Source organism: Schistocerca piceifrons, chromosome 4, assembly GCF_021461385.2.
Source record: "Schistocerca piceifrons isolate TAMUIC-IGC-003096 chromosome 4, iqSchPice1.1, whole genome shotgun sequence".
NCBI classification, from domain to species: Eukaryota; Metazoa; Arthropoda; class Insecta; order Orthoptera; family Acrididae; genus Schistocerca; species Schistocerca piceifrons.
Window position 1 is genome coordinate 607,506,582 of NC_060141.1, and position 17,327 is coordinate 607,523,908.

Sequence of the window (17,327 nt, forward strand, 5' to 3'; positions counted from 1 at the left end):
CGTGGCCGAGCGGTTCTAGGCGCTACAGTCTGGAACCGCGAGACCGCTATGGTCGCAGGTTCGAATCCTGTCTCGGGCATGGATGTGTGTGATGTCCTTAGGTTCATTAGGTTTAAGTAGTTCTAAGTTCTAGGGGACTGATGACCTCAGAAGTTAAGTCCCATAGTGTTCAGAGCCATTTTTGAACCGGCCTTTCCCTGGAGCGATTTACGGAAATCACGGGAAACCTAAATCTGGATGGCCGAACGCGGGTTTGGACCGTTGTCTTCCCAAATGCAAATGCAGTGTGTTAAATGGGCAAGAAACGTTACTACTAATCAGTTGCATACCAAGACAAAACTATTCGGAAACAATTAAACAATAATCAGTTAAAATTTAGGTTTGTCTGATCGTCAGCCTAACCGAAACACGTATTTGGAAGTACTTAAAGAACAAGAATTACATTGAGTATTGATGTTTTAAAATTTGCATGCTTATTTAATAAATAAAAATTGTGTACATAAATTTGCATAGTTATTCACTATCATATATGTTAACACGGAAAACGTTCCAAAATTAAGGGATATTAATTTGTTTTATCACGGGTATGTTATAACAGTATTAACAGACTGACACTTTGTAAGCACTGGAAAGATATTCTACGCTCTGTAACAGTAATCATTAAGAGTAACATAGCAGAGACACATAATATATTTACAAACGGCATTACGGAAGTAACGATCGCTTCGTACGATTGTTCATTAATACTGCAGCACTCCGTGAACGAGTCCCTGCGTAAACAGGGAACTGGGAAGCGAAGTGTTGTGCAGATAATACTAGTGGTTTGCACACCACTGGCTGCGTTACTCCTCCCAGCTAATCGATGCACAGCTTCTTGAAGGAGCCGTCGACGCTGAATCCGTTCTCCATGCCACAGGTCATGTTGTGCGGCCGCATGCTTTCGTTCGAGACGAACTGGTCCTGCTCCATGAACCAGTCCACCAGTGGCCAGTACCTCTCGCGATGGTCCTCTGCAAAAAGAGGTATAGATTACGTTTCAAAAAAATGTTCAAACGTGTGTGAAATCTTATGGGACTTAACTGCTATGGTCATCAGTTCCTAAGCTTACACACTACTTAACCTAAAGTATCCTAAGGACAAACACACACACCGACGCCCCAGGGAGGACTCGAACCTCCGCCGGGACCAGCCGCACAGTCCATGACAGCAGCGCCTCAGACCGCTCGGCTAATCCCGCGCGGCATTACTTTTCAATACTGGCTGTTTCAGTACACCTTCTCTAGAGACCAGACGAAGTAAGCAGCCCTAGTACACGAACATGAGTCAGGTATTGTGTATAGAAAGTACGATCAAATGTTGCTGCCCTGTGAAGTTTCAGACGCGCACATATGGTTGCCTGTTGCTGGCGATCGTGTGACGATATCAAATAATATCCTCCTTTGTTTAAGGCATCATAGCAAAGAGGTTTTTGATGCGTGAATTATGAAAAGCCTGTCACCCTCCTTCCTTCAAAGTCCTAGTTCACTCGCACAGGTTTCTAGAGGCCACCACTTAGGAATGTTCCCAAGTGAACCCCTCTGTACAGTACAGTAAGGTAGCAATCTATACAGTAAATCAGACGTCATTATTTCATGTTATAAAAGGCTGGATGACATCAAAGTGAATGAACTGCCCTATGTTACTGTTGCACAAAGAATGGAATACAACCATAGCTAGATGTGGACTTAATCTCAGATCGTTACCTAGTAATATGTTACAGTTCGCTTAAGTTCAAGAGGGCCTAGCAAGGAGTATAGGATACTACCCAATAGGAGACAGACCGAAACTGAGTGCAAATGCTCGGGCATAGCACCCAGTTGAACAAAACAGCGTCAAGAGGCCATAAGCAGAAGAGTGTAAAGTAAGATAAGGCAATAATTAATGGAGGAAAGGAAAGGCATTAATACACTGTTCAAAAGAATTAGGGGAACATAACTTCGGACGTCTGCTACACTCAACTGAGAGCTGGGTATGTTACCAGATTACACCTTTACAATTAAACACAATTTAAAGAAAACAGCCCTTGGTCACTAATTTTTCAACGAATTAACCGGGTTTAGACACTGCTAGGAGTGTGATCCTCAGAATTTAAACCAAATAATGATTTACAACATGGTCGCAGAATTATGATCAAAAACCTATGATACAAATTGTAAGTACGGAATTATCGTGAAAGACTGGCAGTACTTATGTGTCATTTATAAAATAATAAATATGCCAAAAGGGCATTAGTCACAAAGATATTTAAGATAAAAGAACTGTGATGGCGAGCCACTAAGGGCTGCTCGTTACTTGCGTAGTGCAGGTTGTAAACGGGCTCACTATTACTGCCACTGATGACGGCGACATTCATAATGACATTTCCGAAGAATGAAGAACAGATCACGACGAGAAAACGAATGAGTAGGAAATGGAAGAATTAGAGTGAATGTTATATGGACCGTCGTTCTCCAAGCGAGTAAAGAAGTACTACTGTAAAATTAAGACAAACGGGCACTTCGTTTCATTGTACTCAAAGGTGCTATCTCGACAATGTGTAGATTAAAAACTGTGCACCAGGAATAAACATAAAAAGTGAATATAGGAAAAAAAATCATTGAATGAAAAGTAGGAAGCTGATTTTGGTGGTTAAAGATGTGATTACACATAATCGAATAACGGCGATATTTACTTATCGGCTAGGGTTTCGTCACTTTTAAAAACTATAAGGTGCTTTACTACTTTTCACCAGGGGTATTTTGAACTACTTTAACCAATTTCCAGATTCACCTCGTTGTATAGCAACAGATATTTTCCGCAAATCGTGAAAAATGACGGTACCCTGGCGTATCCCTACAACAAGTAAATTTAATTAAATATGGAAATTTTGATATTCGGTCAAAGCAAGATTTAGTACTACAAATTGTTGGTAACGCTGGCTTTTTAATTAAGTTATTAGTTTCGGATTAATTTGCACAATAAGCAAAAGAAGTCTGAAATTATGGTGGTTCTCCTCAGAGTTGAACGTCCACTGAGAAACCTGGGAAAACTCAGACTATTCACATCAGAGGCCTATTTGAGTGATTAAAACAGTTTCCAGAATTCCAATAATTTTAAGAAGGAAGAACTCTACATGCTTGGCCTACTTCTAATTTTCTAGCTTCTTCTGTAGCACACTATTTCAAAAGCTTCTGTTGTCTTGTTGTCGGTACTGTTTATCACCCATGCTTCACTTCCATATAATGTACAACCAGGAAACTTTTTGAATATGTGTAGACCATTTGGAAGTGTTCCTGCAGATTTTCAGTCCAGTAACCTCACAAAGAAAGAGAGCTGAATAAAATTAAAATCGCATTTCCAATACAGATTCGTATCGCATGAGTAACCACAAGCTGGTAATAGGTTCAGGACTAGGAAGCAGTTAATTGAGAAATCAAATAAAGAGAACTGCTTTTTTGTGTGTTAAACCCAATTTTCCCTGGCCATCTGAGAGCATGAATAGCTTGCCTGAGTAGAGAACTAATGGAGCAGATGGCGGAGCAGTTTTCATGAGCATCAATCACTAGTTCATAAAATGCACAAGACGGCGAAAATCGGGAGGAATTCCTAGGACGCTATTTTCAAATTGGAATTCCAGGGTGGTAACTTTCAAATTCCTGCGAGAGCAACGCCAATGCACAGGAACCCTGACCCAGCCAACATCTGGAGAAATGGCACCGCCGCAGGGATACCAACCTGAGCGTCGCAAGACTGATCTGCCCCCTCGGCCGAAAGCCGAGCATTGCCACATCTTTTTGGCTACAGGAACCTTGTCCTGTCGGAGGAGGTACAATGCCGTACTGTACCCGAGTTTAAAAAACTACTGAGAGGTACTGTCTTAGCTCCATTTCGTTGCAGTTTCTAGTTGGCATCACTTCGTGACTAGCAGTTGGGTGGGAGATGCCGCCATTACGCGATAAACATGTAGGCTTCCAAAATCTTGTGAGCAACCATATGAAGATTCAGTCTGTTTTAATCAGGAGGTTCCGCAGTAGAAGGCTCGTGGCAAATTTATCCAAGATTAGATGCAGAAACGCTACTTGCATAGGAAGGATCTATCAGTTTCACCTAGTTGCAGACGTAAGCTTTGTCACGCTGTATCTGTCTGTGGGCTCGTATAATGTGACTCGGCATGGCTAACTGCTTTTGTTCATGATTCTCATAGAGAAAGCTTCATCCCTGTTCGTCCGATTACCTAGAGAGTCGACGAATTATCCTTGTCTCTCGATTTATTCTACATCTGTCTTTTGTACATTTGACTATACATACAGCAAGCGCACAGCTCGTCATATAGCCTGGAACTTTGGGTTGACTAAAACCCGTTTTATGTGACTGGATTACTTGGCATTTCTGTTCTTTTATCCAGAAACATACCTGCTTTAATTACAATTCTGTTACTGTTCTGTGGCTCTCCCCATGTTACTTTCATTAATCAAGTCATTTATCTCGTCAAAAGAGCGCCCTCCTGTATGTAAGGCAGTCTATCTCCATGGCCATTGGAGAACGTTATAATCTGCTGCGGGAGGGGGGGGGGGGAGGGGGGAGGGGGGAGGGGGGAGGCAACAGGCAGAACCTCTCATTTAAATCCCGGCAAGCAGTGACAGACTTAGCAACCTGATCTACAAATGCTACGTCCCAAACGAGAACTTTCAGAAAAGACTTCCAAACATTTAAACATACACAGGGTGTCTCAAGAGACAGTTTATACTTGATGTGTCAAAATAAAGTCTGTAGACAAATCTTTATTTATTTTTGACATAAACAGTTTAGCAATTTACTTCTTAAAACTGTTATTAAATGCAGTTGAACATACTTGCAGTGCTCATCTATACGATGAACAAAATTTCGCATGACGGCTCAGCATGTAGCCACTGAGATGTCTGCCACTTCGATACGGATATTTTCCTTCAGTTTCTCCAGAGAAGTCGGGTTATTGGCATTCTCTTTAGATTTGATTCAGCCCCATAATAAAAAATCCATGGAGCTCAAACGTCGACTGCGGGGCCAATTTATGTCATCACTCCTGGAGATCAATTTGCAGGGAAAATTTCATAAACTCGCATTACAGACGCCCTGGTCGGGTGTGCCTTGGCTCCGTCTTACTTAAACCATGTTATTTGATTATAAACACGAAAGTGTGGCAATTTAGGCACCAATATATCCTTTAACATCGTCACATAATGTTTCGAATTCACTGTAAGTGCAAAAACGCACTCGTCCTCCAATAAGTACAGACCAATTATTCGTCAAGCTGACATCACAGCCAATACAGTGACTTTTGGCGAATAAAGGCGTTTCCCATGCTCTGTTCGGATACGTTGCACTCCAGTAGCGGCAATTTTGCTTACTGACGTGACTGTTCGTCATAAAACAACATGACGTTAAATGGCGGGCACTGAGTCACATCATTAACGAACTGCAACCTATGTCTAGCATCCCAAGGCTTTAATCCTTGCACCAATTGGATTTTTAAGGGTGCAGTTTGAGGTATTTTTGCAGGATTTGGGGCACTGATGACCTATGCACATTTACAAACTATGCACATTTATACTTATCAGTGGAGAGGTTAGGATCGTCACGAACAGACCGATTTACACTCTCCATGGTTTCGCCCGTTCTTGAAAGCCTTGGTCACCCCGGTTTCGTTTGACCAGTGTTGAACCTATCTTCTCAACTGTTTTCATCCATTTCCGGTTAAGCGGAACACCTGGAGCATCGTTTACATTATGCAGTCAACGATCACTGCAAAATTTCCCCTGTTGTCCAGTCGCCGAATAACCGTTTTGTATAATTTTCACACACAAAACGAGTGGTCTGCTCCCGAGAAGTGCTCCATATCGACTGAATTCCTAAGGGCCAAGCAAACGATGAACTTACCGCTCTCTTACGATCTGTTGCGCATGTGCAGAGAGCTCATAAAATATAAACTTTCTCTTGACACTCCCTTTATTAGACGCTAAAGTATTTCTCTTTTTCAGAAACACTTGCTTGCTGCTACCAGCCTGCATCTTATACTGTACCTGCTTCGGCCATCGTCAGTTAATACAGCCAAAATATCAAAACTCATTTACTGCTGTACTCCACTAACATTGTCATAACTTTGTTGAGGTTCCTCATATAACTTTTTGTCAAGATACTACCCCTTTCTATTCAATCGATAAATTTCTTTCTGTCTACTGCAGCGTTACAGTATCACTGGCGAGCTTTAGTTTTTATTTATTATCCCTGAACTATATTTCCGTAGTTTCTTTTATTCCTTCCTCAACTTACATACAGTATGCCACATGGGATAGGCTACAACCCTGCCCGACTCGCTTCTCAAGTACTCCCTCCATTTCATGCCCTTCTACTATTCTGATAGCAGTCTGGTTTATGAGCTAGTTGTGGAAGATAACATTCTCGTCAATGAATTTTTATTCTTTTGTCTTCAAAATTTAAAACAGGCTACTCTAGTTAACATTAATTGCGTCTGAAGTGCAAACATGGCAAATGATGGATGACAGAGACATATAAACAAAAATACAGGAAACTGAAGAGTAAATGTATGAATCTCTACGATGACGATGAAGAAGCAGATAGATGACAGGAGTAGGAAAGCGTACACGATGAAGAAGCACTGCCCCCAAAGGACTAGGAAACTGGTAATAAGTAATAGTTCCAGTTATACAGATAGAATTTTACATAGTATTCAATGATATGAGCTTAAAAAGATCATCAAATCATCAAAGAGTCAACGTCACATGTCGAAATTCCTGGAAGCTGTGTAAGATAAAAGAACTAGAAAGCTATTTCAACTGTAGTAAAAGATGACAGACTTACCATCACATTTCAAGAACAACAGGGACTTACATGCATTGAAAATTCCGCATTGAGAATGTCTAGCTACTAGCCGAAATCTGGATTTGCATAATAAAATCTAAAGAGGACGAATGATTGCTGCACTCTATAATTTATAAGTCACATACAGTCTCTGAGTGCATCCACTTTCCGAATGGAAGGTAACCTGAATTCAACAATAGTTTTATCGTCACTTTACTTTATCATCACTTTACCTAAGAAAGTACGAGCAGAGAAATGTGAGATTTATTTATCTGTCTCATATGATAAGGACACAAAATACTGACAGTAATACATTGAATAATAATGAGAAACATTGCAGAGCTACTGTATGAAGAACAATCTACTTTCAGAAAATGGGAAGTAGTACTCGAGCAGCATCTAAAAACTTCTGCTTATTATTGGACAGAGAAATAAAAAAAAAAATTACAGTCCTTAGGCGAGTAATCTACGTCTACAAAAACCATGTGTCATTACTAAAAGTAGATCAAAAAGAATAAATTCGTTTAAAGAAACGTGTGTATCATCATTGTCGTTATCTCCCAGACCGAAGAAGCAATGAAAAAAATTTCGGGAAAAGTAGTCTAAGACAAACAGACAAATATGCTAAGGGTCAGAAAAGGACACGTGGAATGGAATGAACAACATACTTAGCACAGCATGTGGTTTAATGAAAAGCAAAACTTAGAATATTTGGTAATGACATTTACTAGAAAAGAGCCTAATGGCTGGCATAAACTCAAAGTTGAAAAACAAAAGTAGTAGTGGAAGCACAAAAAAAAGAAAATCTGAAGTAAACTGGTACTGTTGAAGAAAGCTTTCTTAAATAAAAGAATAGAACTCGGTACTGAATTAAGAAGAGTGTTCCTAGTTGAACGTCTTGAACATAGTATTTTATGAATATAGAGGTAAGATCAGGATGTATGATAAGCCCAAGAAGAATACACTGTCAGTGTTCCAAATGTGGTGTTATACAGGAGTGTTAAGCATTAAGTGGAAAGAGAAGGTACCTTGGCACTTGAAGGTTCATTAGAGAGAGGACAATATGCAAAAGTAGTTATAGAGAATTTGATAGTTAGTTACCTTCAAATGATAATCCGATATGGAGAGCTAATAAAAGAGTAAAAAAACAAAGAAAGAAAGAAAAGGAAAGTAAGCAAAAGAGAGAGAAATGGAAGAGAGAGGGAAGGAGGCTGGAACAGATACTCGTTGTAGTTGGAATATTCATCAACAGGTGCAGATATACTCCACATTTTATGTACACGTGTATTATCTCATTCAACAACTGACGATGCACAGCAGGGAAGTTGCAGAGGTTAGTTTACATTTAGGCTTACGGCAGTTGCTGATTCGCTATTGCAGGCTCAAGTATTCATGAAAATCAATAAATCATCAGTTTTACAGGTGACAATTTGATTTGACTGAAAGCCAGAGAATGTCTGTTTCACAGAGGTACTTCATTGATAAGGTTTCTACAGGGAGATCCACATTAGTGATCGTCCAAGGAATTGCTTCACTTCTTAAAGAGACGGAATTAAAACCTTACACCATCAGGAAACGAAAATTGATTTTGAGTACGCAATTCTAAAGATTACCAAAGTGTACTCTTTCTGACATTTAAAATGGCAGATAACAAAACTTCGTAAAAGGTCCATATCTTTCCTTAGGCGTCAGTACAAGCATATCTTACATTCCTATGTTTACTTGAGATCCATTACGTCCATTAAGTAATTAAATGTAAACTTCTCATAAGTAATCCACAGCCTGCAATTAATGCAGATTAAAAAGAAAACTGCTTACCTTACATACACTACTGTAAGAAATGTTTAGTATATATGAGTGGTCTTATGCCAAAATGAACTAAGCGTCATTTAAAAAAAATTGAGTTCTTCACCATTTTAAAATTATAGGGTTTCATTTTGTCTTATGACAAAACGAATAATCTAACATATCGCCTCGTTTCGTTGCTGTAGCGAGGGATTTCTTGGGAAGAAGGTTGGTACTATTCATTCTCTTATTCCAAAGTGAACCATGCGGCATCACAAGATGGCTACAGTGATGTATAGCTCAGGCACGCGTTCCCGCGCAATGACAGAAAACGATGATACTTGTGAAGAGGAGTCGTTTAGTTCTACTTCTTCTGATGTATATGAACCTAGTGATGGTGCCTCTCAATCATCAATTGGTAAGTGGATTTTAATAACTAGTGATTAGTTTATAGAATAAACCCATAATTGGAGGTTATATGGTTTATCTCACATGCTAGAATGAACCATGACGACAAATAGTAAATCTAAGGTCACTGCACAATCGATAGTGAGTGTATGTCGATATTTCGGCCAGTGCTTGCCATAAATAATGAGGGGAGAGAAAAATTAACCCTGTGGAAAGAAATACCTCTTTATTTAGGGCGGGAAATGCGATTTAATGTGGAGAGGGTTCACTCTGGCAGAAGAGTTCCTGAAAGAATTGTATTTCGCATATTCGTCAGCTACCAAAGTAATGACATGGAATATCGTAACTTGGTCTCATGATTGGTATTTTTAATAAATCAGTTTTGAAAACGAATTTGAAAATCTAAGTAATTTGTTTTTGAGATGAACATGAAATTTCTGGCAATAAAAGAAAAAAAAAGGAAACAGGGAACAATGGAAGAAAACCCTAAGGAAGAAGAAGCCAAATAGTGGGGAGACTGTCCCAGGAAATTTATTTGTTGATTTTAATTGTTCATGTAGACAAAAATGCTGGCCAAAAAATTAAATTGTGAGGAGAAAAGAAAGTTTTTTGACACATTTTATGGAAGTGGGTTTTGGGATGTGCAGACATCAATAATATATGGTTCAGTTAGAAATGTTCCCATCAAAAGGAAGCGTTCTAAAACCGACAAGAAGAAGTTTTCTAAGAACTATTATATTCCTAGTGTGGATGTAAATGATGTGAAGGCGTGCAAAGAAACTTATCTAAAGACAATACAGATTTCTGGCAGCAGGATGCATCGAGCTATAGCCGAAGCAAAGACAAGCTCTTTATGTGACCAGCGTGGAAAACACGCACCTAATAATAAAAGTGCTGACTCATTTATTATTCACATCCATAATCATATTAATAGTTTTCCCAGTACATCGAGTCACTACTGCAGAAGAGATTAGTCAAAAAAGTACTTGGACAGTAGGCTTAATCTTAGTTTGATGCACAGATTATTCATTGATAAGATGAAAGAAGAAGACCCCAATGTTAAACCTCCCAGCCAATCACTGTACGAAAAAGTATTTAGACGAGACTTCAATATCAGTTTCAGACCTCCTCAAAAAGATACATGTCAAACATGTGACAGGCTAAACACGCTAATTTCAGTAGAGGAGATACTTAGAGCTGGTGAGGCAGACACTGAGAAGCTACGAACATTAAGTAAGGAGCGGGATTTGCACCACAGGAAGGCTGAAGCTGCTAGATATTGTCTGAAAATGGATATGGACAAATCAAAGGCAGAATATAATCTTGCAGGTTTTTCATTTGACTTGTAGAAAGCAATACTGCTGAAAAAATTGACAACAGGTGTTGCATACTATAAACGTCAAGTCTCCTGCTTTAATCTTGGAATTCATTACTTTAAAAGTAGAAAGGCAGTAATGCATTGCTGGAATGAAAGTATTGCTTCAAAGGGAGCTCAAGAGATAGGCTCTTGTGTATCGAAGTACGTCGAATCTCATGATTTTGGTCCAAGGAAGGTAGTTTGGTCGGATTCTTGTGGGGGGCAAAACAGGAATTTTAAAATTATGACAATTTGGATGTATTTGGTTCAGAGTGACAAATCTAACATTGAGGAAATTACGCACAAATCTGCTGAACCTGATCACTCGTATCTTATGAATGACAGTGAGTTTGGGGATATAGAGAGGAAACAACGGCATTATCCAGATATATTTGCCCCAGAACAGCTTTACCGTATTATTGAGAATTCCAGAGTGAAGAAAGGTAAATTTGAAGTTGTAAAAATAGATTGTAGTGACTTCAAAAGTACTATGCTACTCGAAAAAGCCATGACTAACAGAAAAGTAAATCTTTTTGGAGAAAAGGTTAAGTGGCTTTGGATTAAGGATATGAGTTTTCAAAAGAGAAGCTGGGGATAATCGAGTACAAATACAGCCACAATGACATAGAAGAATACTCTTCAGTGAATTTAAATAAACACTTAAAAGCTTGCCACTGTTCTCTCAGTCAAATTACACTACCTACACTGTATCCATTAGGACGCACTCTTCGCCCTGAGAAACTGAAAGATATTCAGAGCCTTCTAATGAACATACCCCCAATATACCACGAAACCCCCAATATACCATGAATTCTATAAGGGTCTCAAAATGGCTGATGTATCAGAAATGTGCAGTGACAGTAATGAAGATGATGAGTAATGGGTATCATAATTATCACCTTAAGTGTATTCCAGTTTTCTCTCCTAATTCCAAAAATTGCTTAATAATGCTGTATTACATAAATGCTGAAATTATGTCTGTGTGATGCAGTTGTCGAATAGATCTATATATGAATATAATACAAAAACAAGTAAACTTTATATTTTGTACTGAAGTGCATCAGTGTGATGTGACAACAAAATAATCTGACGTACATGGATATTTTACATTGTTTCTCTGTTGTTTTAAGTTTCAAACTGTAATTAAATAAAGTAAAAGTTTTTCACACCCATTATGCACCAGACCACATGTATAACCATAAATATTTTTCAATAAATAAGTTGCTGTAAACTCATAACTTCAGTCTTTTATTTCTCGAAACTAACTAAATGTCACTTATTTCATTCTGGCAAAAGACCACTCATTTTATAGAGACCTATTTCTTCTCAAGTCTTTCATGACATTTTATTTTACAGGTTTATTTCATTATTATATATCAGATCTTTAATATACAACGAGAAGGGATAGTAGTACATTTTGGTCATATAACCATTATTTGTTAACATGGCACTTTCCTTTTCATATATCCCAAAGGCTTCCAAAGTCATATCTCTGGCACGAATGGTAACAGCCATTATTTTGTCATTTAGAACCCTCTTATAGAACCGAGTCATTCAAAGAATTGAGAGTTATATATCCTTGACAATGTCAGGCTGTGGGCGATCTGCAATGCGTGGTAACTGAAGGAAGTTTGAAAAGCCGAAATCACTAAAAATGTATTTCATTGGATGAGCAGTCTCAACAGAGGTATACTGTCACCACCGTATCTGCGAGAGGATGCACAGAAGTTGGTAGAAAAATATTTCACTGTCATGATATTAAACCTTGACAAACAGTCTTGCGCCGTAACCTACGAAATTATGACATATCTTATGCTTTAAAATTTATACAACGTATTGGCTACCAGCACTGCAAGTCCCCTCAATGTATGTATGCATTTCCCACTATCATGGAGATCACAGTGAATCAGTACATTACGTATAAAAGTATGTCTAACGAACTGATATGCAGCGATCTTCATATTTATGGGAAATGCATCCGCATTTCAAACTCACTTGTAACACTGATGCACAATATTTTGTCAAAATCGTGAAGCATAAAATATAATTCCATACGTTATGTAACAAGAGAGTTTGTCAAGTTGTAATATAAAATATTCTCGTATCAACTTCTGTTCCAGTCATCCAATAAAATGCTTTTTTAGCGATCATTGCTTGTGAAGTTTTTTTCTGTTATCACATCAAATAAAAGTCAGCTTAAAACCCAAATGTTCGACAGTGTGAGATGTTGTGAATGACAGAAATTTTAAAATTCTTATTAGATACTGTGTTTAAGAAAATATATTGCAATTTTCAGAACAGTATAAAAAGGTAACGTTTATCGCTAATTGAAAATTACTATTGGGGCAAGTTATGAACGATTAAAGAAATAGCAGACAATACGAGTGTTGAATGGGGGTTGTCTATTACCGAATAAACTCAATTTTTATTGAGTAAATGCTTAGTAGTAACTGATGTCAAAAAATGGTTCAAATTGCTCTAAGCACTATGGGACTTAACATCTGAGATCATCAGTACGCTAGACTTTGAACAATTGAAACCTAACTAACCGAAGAATATCACACACATCCATGCCCAGGGCATCATTTGCATGATTCGAACCTGCGACCGTAGCAGCCGCGTGGTTCCTAACTGAAGCGCCTAGAACCGCCCAGTCACAGCAGCCAGCGTCCCTCATGTCCTTGTTTTAGGGACATCAGATGTAATATAAGCACTATTATTTTCGATTACGATGATTAGTTTACATTTCTAGTGCCATGAAATCATTTCCCTTTGGTCTACTAGTAACACACTGTAACTAAATAGCTGCATGAGAAATACTTCCCATCAACTTTTCATCCACTAACCTGCTAGCTCTTCAGCTGGCCCACCAGTGCCTCCCAGTTCATTTGGTACCATTGACCTTGGCAAATGGTCAAACAGAGTATTTGATCCAGGCAGATGAGTCATCACCTGAAAAAGTGTTGTAGCTTAATTTGTATTACATGCCGAAACCAAATAACACAAATTTTGCTTTGTTTATATAATTTACAAGGTGGCATATTCAATGAATCAAATTTAATTTAGAGACTGACTAATAACACGTATTTGTGAGACATTCAGCTACGCAAAACTAGTTACTTCTAAACACTGAACAAGCTTATCAGGCAACACTATTAATCACTCTCAGTGAGTGTACAAAGAACAACTTAGATCATGTGAACCTTTTTGAAATTATATTTCTAAGACACTTGTATCAACAGTACACAGGTGGAGCCATGGAAATCCTGACTACTATAGTGAATTCGTGGGTAGCTCTAAACACAGATGATAGCCAACAGAAAACTTTCAAGACTAATACATACTGCAGTAATTAATACTTCTGCTATGGAATTACAATTTTATATTTTTAGAACTGAGCTAGGTACCAGAATGTGAAGCTGGCTGAGTAAGAATGAAAAGCAATACTAGATCAACAAAATGAAATCGCTTCCTTCAAAATTTGGGATAAGCTTCTCAATAATTTTACTGATGATATTTATTTTTGAATATACCTGTGAGCTAATTAATGTTAGTGAATGTTACTGCTATCTGATTCCTTGAGTAACACCCTGCCAGAAAATGTTTGTGCCTTTTAACACCTGTAAAACCCAAGCATTAGAATGAGCACAAAAGAAATATGCTCTACGTTTCGAGTGTGTCCTCCTTACATGGTATTTAATACTAGGATTCACCAGACAGCGTGACTGGGCCTAAAATTTCACAGAACGTGGAGAGAGCAATAGCTATCCACTGATAATATTTGAAGAAGAGAACAGAAGTTTTCAGTGTGGCCTTTCAGTTTCAGCCGGCTTCCTTCTGAACAGCGGATTTCATAACTGTGCTGACATCTATGCTCCCGATTTTATGGCAAAATTCAGTTGCAGGCTGGTAAATACTTCCTGTACTATGAATACCCTAAATGGCGAAGAATTTGCAGTATTAATACACAAGCCAATTAGGAAAGGTGTAAAGTCTTGCATAAAATGGAAACAGAAAGACACAGCAGGCACAGTGGAATCAGTCTCCTTTCTCTAAAGCAAGATTATAGAATATGCACGAGGTAAGTGTGGTGTCACCGCCAGACACCACACTTGCTAGGTGGTAGTTTAAATCGGCCGCGGTCCATGTAGTACATGTCGGACCCGCGTGTCGCCACTGTGATCGCAGACCTAGCGCCACCACCAAGGCAGGTCTCGTGATACGAGAGTGGACTCGACCCCAGTTGTACGAGAACCAAGCTACCGCCCAGTTGTACGCGAACCTAGCTATCGCCCAGTTGTACGAAGCCTTTCTCTCTCATTAGCCGAGAGACAGAATAGCCATCAGCTAAGTACTGGCTACGAACTAGCAAGGAGCCATTTGTATCAGTGCCTATAGCGTACGAGTATTCAAGAGAGATGTATTCCAAGGAATCAATAAAAGTTAAGTAAAAAGCATCTACATACTTTTCTTCTTATTCATTCATAAGTTCTCATGTTCCAGACTTCACGCCCGTCTGCGTTATGCCGAGCGTGCACTATCGGCCACAGCGTTAGTTTAGCATTCCTTTTCAGCAATCCACATCACGGTGTCGGTCCAGCTACCGACACTACAGTAAGGACATCGAAAAAATGTCTCTTTAAGTGAAGAGTGTCAGAATAGCTGCTCCCATGCCAACTGTTGACAAGATTAGGCACAAATATCTAAAACTGTTCATCTAAAACACGAAAAGCTTTAGAGTCCAAGAAGAACACTGTTGAAGATGGAAGAAAAATCCTAGATGAATTTCAGGTATGGCACTATAGATGGACACTGGGAGTCAAGTAAAGAACAAAAGGAAGTATTGGGAAGAACAGAAGAGTAAAGCGATCGACGGAAACCGAGGGTAAAAAGGTGGTACATTTGCTAAGTCATTCAGGGCACTGGAAGAGGAGAATAGACGAAATGTTTTCGTAGCCAAATCAACGTAAGACTATGTTATATGTACTGTTTATGATTATGAGTGTTGTAAATGGAAAGCTTAGAACAAGATACGAACCAAAATTAATATCTGATTACTTCCCTTTCAGCATCTCTGCAATGTGATTTTGCACCTAACACACAAATCTAATCCTTTTTGCGTCAAAGTTAATAAAAAGTATGATGCAGAACGTATTCAGGCATAACGCCATAGTGCCAAATGATAAAAGCACTATTACTACGTCACTAGTCAAAAACTAGAACAAAAAGCTGTAGAATTATTACGGTGAAAAATACAGAAACACACAGAGAGTATTATAAAATTATAATGGTAAAATTTATTATACGAAAAAGGACAAAATTCTAGAATTTGACCCTTTAAAATTTTGTTAGGAGAATAAGCTCTTCAAATAAAAGAGATTCCTGAAATTCGGAAGAGCACTGTTTATAACATTTCAGCTAGGCAGCGTTTGATTAACTACAACTCTGGAACCACTTCCAATTACCTACATTAACGGAAAATCTTACGAAAATTATTATTAGGATTAGGGAGTAATCAGGGATATGGGAAACACATTCAGATCACTTAGCAAATGAAGCGGTAAGAAAACACTAAAACGTAGTTTCGATGTAGTCAATGCAGAGAACTGAAAAGAAGCAATTACAGAAAGAACTGATTTATGTCGTATGATCTACTAAAGACATCTGAGAGATAAAACAAAAGTATTACTTGTAATGTGAATAAAGCTCCAGAAGAAATTTCTCTACGTTCCTGGTGCATCAAGAGGCCAACGAAATATATTTTTAAAAAATGCACGTTACAAAGCATCATTTTGAGTATAATGCAATTCTGACGGGACTAAAGAAATGCCTCGAAACACGAGTAGATGAAGTACTGTAGATACACTAAATTTCATGTTCAATGAGAGCAACACGTTCACAGGTTTAGAATCTGTATTTTGGAATTAGATGTTCGAAATCACGGAAACATTTAACTGAGATACAACAACGGCAAGCCCAGAGAAAACGGAAAATCTGAAACGCGGAATCCATATAGTGAAAGTGAATCAGCAGCTTCATTTGTTCATTTACTGTCTCATAATGTCTCATTTCTACGAAAGTAAGTTAAATATATTACATCAAATGTAATATTCAAGGAAAAGTTTCTATTAAGAACTGATAAAACTAATTCATTGACAATAAGCACATTATTATCTTTGAACTATTATTAATGAAAATATGCGCAATGTGGAAATAGAAAACAAAAACTAATGCAATTACAAATACAAATAAAAAGCTGAGTTACATTAACCTGTTCCAGTTTCATTACTGACGCAGTTATCCGTATTATATCTTCCGCAATATGCATACCCTGACAAGCAAAACATTGTGACCACTGCCTAACGCGACATTGGATGCCGCCTAGAGTTGCTATGACAAATATACATAGGCGGAGCAGACACGGGTGGGGGATCACCCTACCTACAAATGGGGAAATCCATTGAGACAACAACTTTGACAAAGGGCAGATTATTATTATGCAGAGCCTGTGAATGGGTACCTCGAAAACGGCGAAGCTGGTCGCATGTTCAAGTGCTACTGTCTTGAGCATCTACAGAAAGAGGAAGAAGGACAGTGTAATTACCAGTTGGCGCTAATGGATGGACCTCCACGACTCATCACAGAACTTGGGATTCTGAGGCTTGTTTGCTCTTTAAAGTAGGCTAGATGGTGATCTTTGGCATCTTTGCCGCAAGAACACAATGCTGGTGCACACACAAGTGTTTCGGAGCACACAGTTTATCGTACTTTGTTCAACGTTGAGCTCCACAGCAGACCACCCCTACATGTTCACATGTGGAGTCAACGACATCGGCAGTTACTACTGCAATTGGCACTGGAACACTCCGGTTCAACCGCAGATCAATGGAAACATGTGGGC

General features: G+C 38.6%; 1 protein-coding gene across 1 annotated transcript in view; it reads right to left on the minus strand.

Moving 5' to 3' along the window:
• Positions 1-450: 450 nt before the first annotated feature.
• The window catches only part of LOC124796359 (retinol-binding protein pinta-like), a 127,999-nt gene continuing 111,122 nt past the window's right edge, over positions 451-17,327 (minus strand). Inside the window, exons 6-7 of the mRNA XM_047260514.1 lie at positions 13,273-13,378; positions 451-1,010 (exon numbers count right to left, since the gene is read on the minus strand). Of these exons, the coding sequence (XP_047116470.1) occupies positions 856-1,010; positions 13,273-13,378 (261 nt within the window). The 3' untranslated portion in view covers positions 451-855. The remainder of the gene's footprint in view (positions 1,011-13,272; positions 13,379-17,327) is intronic.